Below are 11,863 nucleotides of genomic sequence, written 5' to 3' on the forward strand. Positions count from 1 at the left end.
TGACCACGACTGTGCCAAGAATAATTTATTGTGAATAGTTTTAAATCCTTCCCCATGAAAGTTATTCATTACGTTCTCAAAAGTACACACACGCTACGGTTTACATTTGACATGTAAAAAATAAAGAGGAAGAAGGGAAACGCACCTATTTGGCTAGTTTGAGGAACTGGCCTCAAAATGAGATAGCAGGTTACAATAAACGTACCCTCCAGTTAAATAAGAAAACAAGTTCACATTATCCAGAGTCCTGGATCACAGGAAGACCAGGACAAATCTAGCCCGAGACTCACAGCTGGACACCTCCCCGTGCACGGCAGCCCCTCACACTGACGTCCACCCGCGGCCCATTAACTGAGATCCCAGGGCTAAGAATCTCTCGTGATAGGACCACAACACTCTCTCTTGGAACATTTCCAGCAAAACAATTTTCCCAACGAAACAAATCCTCTGCTTCCTCATGCTAGGCAATTCTATGTCCGTAGATGATCAATACAGTCGCTGACATTCCCCCCGGCCTGCTAACAAATTGGCATCAAGCCTCCAACAGGTTATTTCAAACAGAGAGTGGTTCTTCCTGTTTCGAATCCTCTTCAATGAGATACGCGATCAGTGTGTGAAGACACTGAGTTTTAGAGGAAGCCTAGCCACATGGGACAATAAAAAGCCATGGACCAGCGTGCACAGGGTAAGCAGACTTAACGATCCTCTGATGGAAGTCTGAGAAACTGTTAAGTGCAAAAACCATCCCAAACAGCAGTTGTGTTCAAAACTCAAAACACACAGGGACCCACGTTTCCAAAAGCGGTGTTCAGGAGTCACCGGCGCAATGAGATGTGAAATAAGAAACACACATCTTATTCTGTAGCTACGCATGACCCAGTAATACTGGATGACGTGCCTGAGGCTGGCGTAGGCAGCTACAGGTCATGGAATTAGCCACAGAACTTTGCTGCTTTGGTCTGGTAAAGTGCCTTCCTCACAGTCTTGCTAAGAGGTACATCAAATACCACGACGGGAGTGGGAGGAGGACTTCAGCGAGTGATTGGCTCAGTTGTCCCTCACCTCATGCCTGCCCACTCTTTCCACCAGCACAGGTTGACGGGATCCTGCCTGAAACATCACCTTTGCACTAAAGAGTGCACGTGTGGGTGGAGGCAACTCGAGCTCCAAGAATAGCAGTGACCCCGCACTGCAAGGCCCACCCACCTACCCCATCACCCCAGCTCCATCAGGCTTCCTGCCTTTGCCAAGAGTAGACCCCACGGGGCTAGTTCACAGGGGCTGTTCTGCTGGACACAGAGCCCAGACTTCATAAATGCTGAATCAGGAGAAGCCTCCTCCCCACCCCCAAGTCACTGCCAGGCCTTCCATGGTAATTCGCAGGATCTTCTCTGGAAAACAAAGTGAATTCTCTCCTGCCCAAACTCAGTGGAGCTCTGCCTTCAGATACACACGGACATCCTCCCCTTCATTCTGAAAAGAGAATACAGGCAAACGGAAGTCACTAATTTTTTAAAATCGTGATTATTTTAAAGATTTATGCTTTCATTTTATTTCATTGGGTTTGAATATAAACTCTTCTGTAAAATTGAAATGCTTGTAAATTCCTAACAGAGGAAGTTTTCTTTTCAGTCAACACACACACCCACCCACCACCCCCCACACCCACACCTCAAATAACACAATGCTCATTTGCTTTGGCATAATTCATGATAAATAACGTTTTGATGAGGCCTGTTGGGTGCTGAGGACATTTAAGTATTCAGTCCTTCTTCATAATCTCACTACCGACCTCTAAATTTTCAGTTTGTTAAAACGTCTACAGTAGCTTGTGAGAAGGTCTGCTGTGGACCTGACGTGACCGAGGAGGAGATGTCTGTGCAAGGACCTGGGGACACCACACAGACAGCCCACGTGCTACCACAGGGTCCTCACGATTGACATTATGGGCTGGATAATTCTGTCACAGAGAGCTGTCCTGTGCATTGTATGATGTGCAGAAGCATCCCTGCCCTCCACCCACGAGACGCTAGTATCTCACGTACACACCCAGTCTTGACAACTAGAAATGTCTCCAGACATCACCAAATACCCCCGGGGGTGTGGTGGGGCCGCAGAATCACGCCCACATGAGAATTAGTGCTCCTTGGCTAAACGTTCCTGGAGTTTCTGGAAAATCTATAAAACAACTCAAATGATTTTCCTTGATACCAAGCAGTCCTTTCAAGGACGGAACTCACACATCGGCCCCTCTGCCAGCAACCAGCTCATCGGTTTACCACAAAAATGTGCAAACAAGATTCACCGTTCTCACTGCCTACAGGTTTTTCCTCTTTTCTCTCACATAAATCTGGTCTTTGCCTTTGTTTCTCATTTAGTCTACTAGCTGACTCCATCCCCTATGAGAAAACAGTACAAAATAACGAACTCAGGTCAAGATGACTCAGGCCAGACTGCCATTTTACATTTGTAAAACAGATTTCCCCTCCTCATCCCCGGGGCCCCCAAACATCCAAAAGGTGAAGTAGCCCAAAAACCGGGGAAGGGGGTAGGTAAGAGCTATTACAACAATTCCCTGACCCTCGAGGGCACCATGCCACGTGAAATCAGTCAGACAGAGAAAGACAAATGTTGCGTGAGCTCACATGTGGACTCTGGAAAAAACAAACTCATAGAAAAAGAGAACGGACTGGTTGTGGGGCAGGGGGTGGGGGGCTTGGGTGAAGGTGGTCAAAAGGCACAAACTTCCAGTTATAAAATACGTAAGTTCCGTGGATGTGACGTACAACACAAGGGCTGGAGTTACCATTGCTGTATGGTGCATTTGAAAGTTGCTAAGAGAGGCAATCCTGAAAGTTCTCATTACATGGAGAAAAGAATTTTTAAGTCATTGCTCTTTTATTATCAACAACAGCCAAACTATGGAGAGAGTCCAAATGTCCATCAATGGATGAAGGGATAAAGAAGATGTGGTGTATGTATATATAGAGAGAGAGACACACACACTATGGAATATTCAGCCATAAAAGAGAATGAAATCTTGCCATTTGCAATGACATGGATGGAGCTAGAGTGCATCATGCCGAGTGAAATAAGTCAGTCAGAGAAAGACAAATACCATATGATCTCACTCATATGTGGAATTTAAGAAAAAAAACAGATGAACATACGGGAAGGAGGGAAAAAAGGAGAGAGGGAAGCAAACCATAAGAGACTCTTAATGATAAAGAACAGAGGGTTGATGGGGGGGGATGGGCTAACGGGCGATGGGTCTTCAGGAGGGCACTTGTGATAAGCACTGGGTGTTGTATGTAAGTGATGAATCACTGAATTCTACTCCTGAAACCAATATTGACTGGTTAACTAACTAAAATTCAAATTAAAAAAAAAGAATCATTGTTGTTTGAGAACTGGAACATTATCTCTGTAGGAAACCAGCTGCCCGGCTCGCCACGAATGGCCCAGATGATCACAGGGGGTCATGGGGGGAGGGGAGGTTTAACCTTCAGGCTCACAGTGTACATGAACACGGAAAACTGGCCTAAGAACACACAGGGTCTCACTGGGCCCCTCCCAAGGGCCTCTACCTATCCTGCCTATCCCTGCCCGAGCTCATCCCCTCCCTCAGCCTGCCTGCCTTTTTTCTAGGTCTCTCTTCTTCCTTCCTCACTTCCCAAATGGTCACTGTGTCCTCTTCCATTTGACTGATACTCATATTCCTGAAAATATCAAACAGCACAGATACTGCACCTGCATGCTCTGGAAAGTGGACATAGGGTCATGGGAACACCCTCTCCCCCACAGCACAAATGTCTCAGAGGAACAGTAGAACCTTCTGCTTAGCTCCCCGCTGCATCCGTGGGGCCCGATGCAGAGGCTGGCCCTGGGCAAGTGTCTCCAAGGCCATCTGCTCAAGCTCTGCCCAGGCTCACAGGCCACTTGCCCTTTGCCCTACTCTGTATGGCCTTCCCAACCCAATCATCTTGTCAACTTTTTTTCAACATCCTCCTCTACCTTCCTTGCCAACATTTGGAAAAGCTGGTAACCACCATAGTACAGAGGGGGCTCAGAAAATCACGACCAGTCACAACACACAGTGGCCACCACACACAGCTCAGGCAGGTGCACCTCCCCTCTCTCACCTCTTTCCACAGGAGGGGTTCGAAGGGCTTGCTTTTTCTTCTCTTCTTTTTCTCTCCTTCCTTCCTTCCTCCCTCCCTCCCTCCCTCCCTCCCTCCCTCTTTCCTTTTTTTTCTTTCTTTCTCAAATTCCTGTAGAGGGGGGTATAGCCTCTTCACTCTCCACATGTATGCCCTCTGTCTGGCCCACAGACGCAATTTATTCAGATGCTCTGTGAGGAAACTATTCATTCCCAGCGACCTAAGATCTGACCTTCTGAATGTCATCCTTTCTATTTGTTTGGGAAAAAGAAAGCTTTCAGAACTGCTTTATGTAACTCTTTGCCTTCTTAGACAAGGATTAAGCCTACTTTCACCTCCCATCATCAAGAAATAAGCGTCATTATAATAAGCGCCCCTTCTCACACTATGTAGCGACAGGGGTGCTTTATAATCTCTCTGTTCTATCTTCTAGTGCGAGGCCGGCTGGCACTGTGCCTGCTGCTAACCCATCTCCTGATTGGCCTTTTTCATTCATGCAACTACTATTTACTGCTACTAGTGTGCAGAAAGTATTTCTGATGGATCATGGGTGATGGACTATCAGAGATGGCCGGCCTTGGGGCTAACAAGCGCCCATGCCTCGCCCAGAGAGGAATCAGAGTGGGGCATGGGACCAGAGGCCCAGCCAAAGTTCTCGTGCAGACGCAAGGGAGGCACCTCTCCAAGGCCTGTCAACAGGTTTTGTGCGAAGTCTTCAAAGTTCTCAGATTCTGACAAGCGGGTGTCCTTCAGGCTCATTAAATAACATGCCAAATTTCTCATCGCACTCTTGGTTTCAAAAAGTAGATAAGTGAGTTTACTATACTCACGGACTACTTTGCCTTGTTCTGCCCCTCTATTAATGTAACAGACTCAGTGGCCTTCAAGCGAAAAACACATAGGTTCCCCATGTTGGGATCATTATTCATTTCAAATTCAGTACTTTTGCTTCTCTTGTGAAACCGCGGCCTTTCCACAGAGCTTACTAATAATATTGCAAAGTGGGGTACGGGGCTTCAAATGTGGGTGAGCGACAACGAGGAAACATTCAGCTGTCCTCATCTTAACCATTTAATTGTTTTATCCCAAATACTCCGTCTGCTCGGGGAAGGCAGGGACCGTGTAACCTCCACGGAGCGCGAACATCACCAGTGCAGAGATCAGACCCCAGGCAGCTGCCCTCAGCCTGGCTCACCACAACTCTGCCTTCCTGACTTCCTCCACTTACCGTAGAGCAAGAGGGACGCTGGACCCAGTCCCAAGGTCTCACAGCCAGGCACTCCCCGATCATGCAGATTCTGTAGCAACACGCCGCGCACCAACTCCTTACTCATTCTGTACTTCATAAAGCCCTCACCTTCTGAAGGAACCCCAAATTGCAGGTGGTAGGCTATCGTGGCATTTTCGTCGCTGAAAGACACACCAAACAGAGACAGCAACACATGTCAACAGAATCCCACTGCAACTCAGGAAATTGGCTTTAGCGGGACCACATTTATAGTTCCTCACATTCTTCCAGGACAAAATAGCAAAGGGCACACTGTTCTAGAAGAACCCTCTTCCATAGTTTCCTCACAAAAAGTGGAGGTGACCCTAACCTCTTCCTGGCACCTAAAGCCCAACCTCTAGGAGATCACTGGAAGAGGCCACTGAAGGGAGAGTCACAACCCAGCTATTGTCAAGGAAGACCCAAGGCTGGCCCACCGTAGGCCCCAATGCCAGCCTTTTATCCCCTGGGGCAGGGAAGCCGCGTTCTCCTCTTGTATTCCCTGCTCCACGTTCCCACACTCCATCCACCCTCTCCCTGCCCCGACAAGCTATTGGGTTCAACCAGTTCATTCCTTGACCTATAAATTATTTAAGGTAGGACACAGAGCTCCCTGCTCATTGCAGAACTCCTGAACTCCCACACATAGCCCCATGTAGCAGCACCAATCAGAACACCCCCCCCCGTTTGTCTCTAGACTGAGAAACCTGTTCCGTCCCGTTTCCACCTCCCGAGGCTCCCAGCTTTGCAACTCACAGTAAAGACACCTAAGGAAAAGGAGTTTTCATCTTCCCAGCACATATTTTTCCATTTCCAAAATGAAAATAATCCTAGGGCTATCCTCAGTTCATTAGTAGCTTATACTGCTCATTAAATGCTAGCTCAGCATTTAGGTGTTTCAAAGCTATCCTGTCACTTTGGTTCAAGAAGGCCCAGCTCAAGAGCCAGTAATAAAATAATTAAGTGATGGCCACATGTGAGACCCCGCCCTGCAGCGATTTTTTACAGACTGGACACACTTCCCGGAGCCAGACTCAGACCGCTGTCCCTGCTAAGGACAGGAAACGAGCTCCCTCTTGTGGCCAGAGGTCACGTAGGCCAGGATTCTTGCATTAATGTGGCCGTTTATGAACTCTGTGACAGCCAAGCCCTGTGCCAAACCCTGTCATGCAAATGAGCAATATACCATCAAGACTCTGGAGGAACTCTCTCGGGTTATGGATGCTGCTACAGAAAATGGCTAGAAAATGCACGTTCACACTCTTAGCCTGCCACCCAAGTTTGCAGGTGTCCTTCTTTGTCCCCTGTGCTCCACCTTCCAGTTATGGCTATCCATGGTCAACATCTAGACGCACAGCCACCCTGCACTCCCACAGGTGGGCAAGGGCTCAGGCTGGCTTTGCCAATGACCAGAAGCTGACTTCTGGAAGTGAGAGGGTTGCCCTGCCTAACTCAGTCCCACTAGTCCAACCTAATCCCACCGTGTCCAGTCACCCACCGGGGGAGTTTACCTTACAGGTAGATTTTGAGGGGGAAAGGAGGGATTTCCAGGAAAACAGAGAGCCTGCGGGCTTTGCCTCCACTGCCCACCATTAGAGTGGGCCCGGAAGGTGATGAACCAATGGGCATTTTTGCAGGTTCCTGCAGGGGCATGGCCAGGGCAGGACCGAGGTCAGTATCCCCTGGAGACACAAACCCAGCTGTCAGGGGTCTGGCTGTCTCCTGCCCACTAGCGGCAGCATATTCTGGGGGGAAATGGCTTTTGTTTCTCAACTCAACATTGTTAAAACTCTTGCCTGCACCTCTTTCTTTTCTTTGCTTTCTTTCTTTCTTTCTTTCTTTCTTTCTTTCTTTCTTTCTTTCTCTCTTTCTCTCTCTCTGTCTTTCTTAAGATTTTATTTATTTATTTGACAGAGAGAGACATAGCGAGAGAGGGAACACAAGCAGGGGGAGTGAGGGAGGGAGAAGCAGGCTTCCTGTGGAGCAGGGAGCCTGATGTGGGGCTCGATCCCAGGACCCTGGGATCATGACCTGAGCCGAAGGCAGACGCTTAACCGACTGAGCCACCCAGGCGCCCCTCAAATAACTTTTAAAAACAAATTCTCTAACATTAAGTCTTCAGATTTCTAGCCATGTTTCACTCAACTTTCTGATGTTTTTTTCCCCAAGGTCGACCCCAAACCATTATGCAATCCCACCTCCTCTAGACCCATAATCTGGGGCTGGATTCTTGGAAAAACCCTTCCAGTTGAATGCCTTTCCTTTCTTAGCTCTGTCTTGAAATTGCAAGTTGGGGGCAAGTACATGGAGGAAAATGTGTTGGGCTTTTTTCTATTGGCATTTTAATACCAGTAATTTGGGATTAAAATGAGCAATGTCAGAGAGGTCACCATAAGGTAACATGCACAGTGGGGGGTCCATAAAGAAGGAGGAAGAGTGTCGTTGCCAAGGCAACCCACCACTGGAGACAGTTTCAGACTTCAGGTCCCTTTTGGTCCCATCCCGCTGTACTACCACCTGCTTTACATGCTTCCCCTCTCAGGTGTACGAAGATTATGGTCTGGGAAATGTATAGCTGGAGAGGGGGGATTTCAATACAATACTATCTGTGATGGTCACGGTCCAGAGGTATCTTAGGAATAGTGGATAATACAGCTTTGTCACCTAAATCTTATTCTAGCAATAAAAAAGACAATCACATGTACACCTCTTATCTAAGTTCTGTAAACGGAGACAAAAATATTTAAGATTAAGAAATGTAAAAGGAAAAACTGTATGTGTATGTATAGGCTATACGTGTTTAGTACATAAAGTATATGTGGTAAATACACATATAGAAGAAATCACACCAAACAGTGGATGGCAGTCCATTCAGTAGAAGGGAGGAAATGTACTATGTGTATGGAATCGACTGGAATATGCAACATCCAAGGGTAGTAGGCTGGGGTGGAAGGGAGAAGGTAGACTTTTCCTGTATTACATGTCTTTATATTTTTAATATTATACAAGGAGTATGAACTCCTATATTAATTATGTTCCTCAAAAGCAAGAGCTAGTATATGGATTATATCATTTACAGCACATCACTATCTGAGATCTGTTTTTTTCTTTTTAAGTAGCCTCCGTGTCCAGCGTGGAGCCCAATGTGGGACTTGAATTCATGACCCTGAGATCAAGATAATCGAGACGTGAGCTGAGATGAAGAGTCTGACGCCTAACTGACAAAGCCACCCAGCCACCCTCTGAGATCTATTTCTAGTCCTATCCCTGGCTTATTTTGAGCATCTGCTGTTAAACAGGAATGGTTTACCCGGGACTGGTTTTTCCTCTCTTCTGTGTGACCTTGTTGAGGCATATAATTAATCTGGGCTTCACTTTGCTCCTTTGTAAAATCAGGGAGTTGAGCTAGTGGGTGTCCAAAGACCCTTCCAAGCCAACAGTCTATGATTCTATCTATCATCAGTTCCCTTTGTCCTTTGAGACTCAAAGTTCCTTCTAGATAAATGGTGATGGGTGTCGCTTCCCAGAGAAAGAGACCAACATGGAACGTTCCACATTCTTACCTGAAGTCCGTCATTTCCACTGAAGTAAAATAACGACTCAGCGATGGGGATGAAGTGTACACATCTGTGAGCTAAAACAAATAGGAACAAGTTAAACATGCACATTACAGATGGATCATATTGCGTATCACCTGACAAAGCAAAACTACTGGTAGACAGAGATTCCACGCTAGCTCAGAATTCACTTATCCAGAGGCTCTGGATCGAGAAATAGGAAGGGGCCTATTACCTACCCCAACCAAAACTCAACACTCATTTAAAAGAACCTCATTTCTAAGGAGCAGGTGACCAGGCTGGGATTTTCAACATCTCTCACATGTCGTGCAGACACCTGCAGCCTTCGTGAAGAGCATGGTCAGCAGCCAGAGCCCCCACAGACCCCGAGGACCCGTGGGAAGGAGACAACACTGAAGTGGCTGGGAAGGCGGCAGAAGAGGCCACTCAGGACCTGGAACGTCACCAGACAAGGGCTTGCGCTGTCCTTTCTGCGGAGCTTCATTGTAAGGAGACACGGCCATGGAAGCCCCAGGTGCGGCACTTTCCCCTGGATGAAGGGACCGAGTGGGGCTGGTCTGTAATTGCAGAGTTCTTATTTCATGCATCAGAGACTGCAATCACACACCAAAAATGACACCTGTGTGCTCACTACCCAGGTTTCACAGCTACACATTTTACCATAGTTAGTTCAGCCCTTCACTCGAAAAAACAAAACAAAGCTAAATCTACTCCTACACACTATTTTTCCTCCCTCCTGCCCCCAGCACTAACCATTGTCCTGAAGTTGGCATGTATCTTTTTCATGCAGGTTTTTATACATGTAATACTTCTTTGTACAATCATAACAACTCATAATTACTTTGTTTTTATTCAAATAAAAGGTGGCATATTCTGCACAGTCTTCTGTGGCTTGTTTTTTTTTTCATCCAAAATTGCATTTGATATTTACCCCATAATGGTACATCGAGATGGAGGTCATTTAAGCTGACTTCTAACTCCTGCAGAGATCAGATTAAATGATTTCACCAACTTTTCCATTCCCTCATGCTGGTGATGTGCAGTGTTTGCAATTTTCTCTTATCACAAACTATGCCCAAGTAATCTTCCTGGAATATTTCGGTGCCTCTCTTCTGATACATGTAAAAGTTTCCCTTGAGTATGTGAGGAGAAATGGAATTGCTGGGTCCAAGAGTGGGTGCATCTCCAACCCACCTAAATCTTGCCGAATTGCTCTCCATCTCAGCACTTGGCAGTGTTCCACTTCGCACGGCCTTGCCGCCACTTCCTGTTACCAGATTTTTTTAAAATTATTGCCAAACTAAGGGGTATAAAATTGTTTACATTGTTTTGATTTGCATTATTACAAGTGGGGTTGAGTATCTTTTCAGGCATGTTTATGAACTCCTTTAGGATTTTGCACCTTTGACGTGCCTCTTGGCTTCCTGTCTTTCTCTTGAGTTGTCTGTTTCTTGGCTGTATCTGCATCTTTTCTATCTGAAGTGTCTGGTGTTATACTCTGGACACTAGCTGCTTTTACGTTACCATTATCTTCTCCTTGTCTTTGATTAACCTTTTCATCATGTTTCAGAGATGGGAATCCTAGCCTAGTAGGACTTGAGGATGGGTAGCTGAATGTACTTACATTGCACTTTTGTGAAATTGGCATTTGAAGGTTAAATGCCTTGGTCTTTTGCAGAGAGCTTCTAGCATAAATCAGGAGGACTGCCCTGGGATCTGGCTGCGCTCTCTACCCTGGACCCAGCTCTGGGGCTGGAGTGAGCCCACCGCCAGGCCCACTCCTGCCTCGCCTAAGTCAGCCTTAGTGGAAGGCTCAGGGGCATCCAGGGGCAGCCTGGTGTGAGGTGAGTGGCCCAGCTGCACCCATGACCGCTCAGTGCCTCCTCACCTCACCCAGTACAAGCAGCAGACACACCCTAAAGAGCAGTGCCCGGAGGGGAGCTCGGCTCATTTTATGTCCCACCCAGTTCCGAACAGAATCTCAAGGAGCCTACATTTCCACAATACACTCCCACTTAATTCACCTGGTGACAATTCAGTCCCTTCAAGGTGGAGCAGAGGGGATCAGAGCACCTACAGTGTGTACACCTCTTGTATTTTTGTTCCGAGCTTTATAAGAACCTGACATAAGCGGCATCACCACCCTTCCCTTCTTACTAATAATGAAAACAGCACGCAGAAAGGGTATGAAACCTGCCTGAGGTTGCTCTGCTCATAAGGAATTCAGTCCTAGGGGTGATAGACACTAAAACCCACTTTCTTTACATTTGAGGATGAAGCAAGAAAGTGTCCTGAATAGCAAAGAGGAAAGAAGCATAAAGTGATAAGAACCTTGGGGGAAAATGACTGAGTCATCTTACAGGTTTTGAGCCCCCGAGAAAGAATGCTGCCAGAGGCCGATGCAGGAATAAGAAAGTGGCTCTCACAGGGCTGCTCCAAACAACAAGGAGGCAGAGGATGCTATGGACGGGGTTTTATTTTTCTAAGCACTTCCTTACATACACACACACACACACACACACATGCACACATACACACACAGGCACATACATACACATGCATGCACACATGCACGCACATACACATGCATACACACATGCATACACGTGCATGTGCACGTGCACATACATACATACGCACACACCCCCACCCACACACGTGCACGCATGCACACATACACACATAGGCACATACATACACGTGCATGCACACATGCACGCACACAAACATACACATATACATGCATACACACATGCATACACGCGCACGTGCACATACATACATACGCGCACACACCCCCACCCACACACGTGCACGCATGCACACGTACACACATAGGCACATACATACACGTGCAT

The 11,863-nt window shown here is 46.9% G+C and overlaps 1 protein-coding gene across 1 annotated transcript in view; it reads right to left on the reverse strand.

Annotated features, from left to right (window-relative positions):
- Positions 1 to 11,863, reverse strand: part of C1H3orf52 (chromosome 1 C3orf52 homolog) — a 27,705-nt gene continuing 15,842 nt past the window's right edge. Inside the window, exons 4-6 of the mRNA XM_081797205.1 lie at positions 8,991 to 9,061; positions 5,389 to 5,570; positions 1 to 1,473 (exon numbers count right to left, since the gene is read on the reverse strand). Coding sequence (XP_081653331.1) covers positions 1,469 to 1,473; positions 5,389 to 5,570; positions 8,991 to 9,061 — 258 coding nt within the window. The 3' untranslated portion in view covers positions 1 to 1,468. The remainder of the gene's footprint in view (positions 1,474 to 5,388; positions 5,571 to 8,990; positions 9,062 to 11,863) is intronic.

This window comes from Leptonychotes weddellii, chromosome 1 (assembly GCF_054177405.1).
Source record: "Leptonychotes weddellii isolate Sample4059 chromosome 1, ASM5417740v2, whole genome shotgun sequence".
NCBI lineage: Eukaryota > Metazoa > Chordata > Mammalia > Carnivora > Phocidae > Leptonychotes > Leptonychotes weddellii.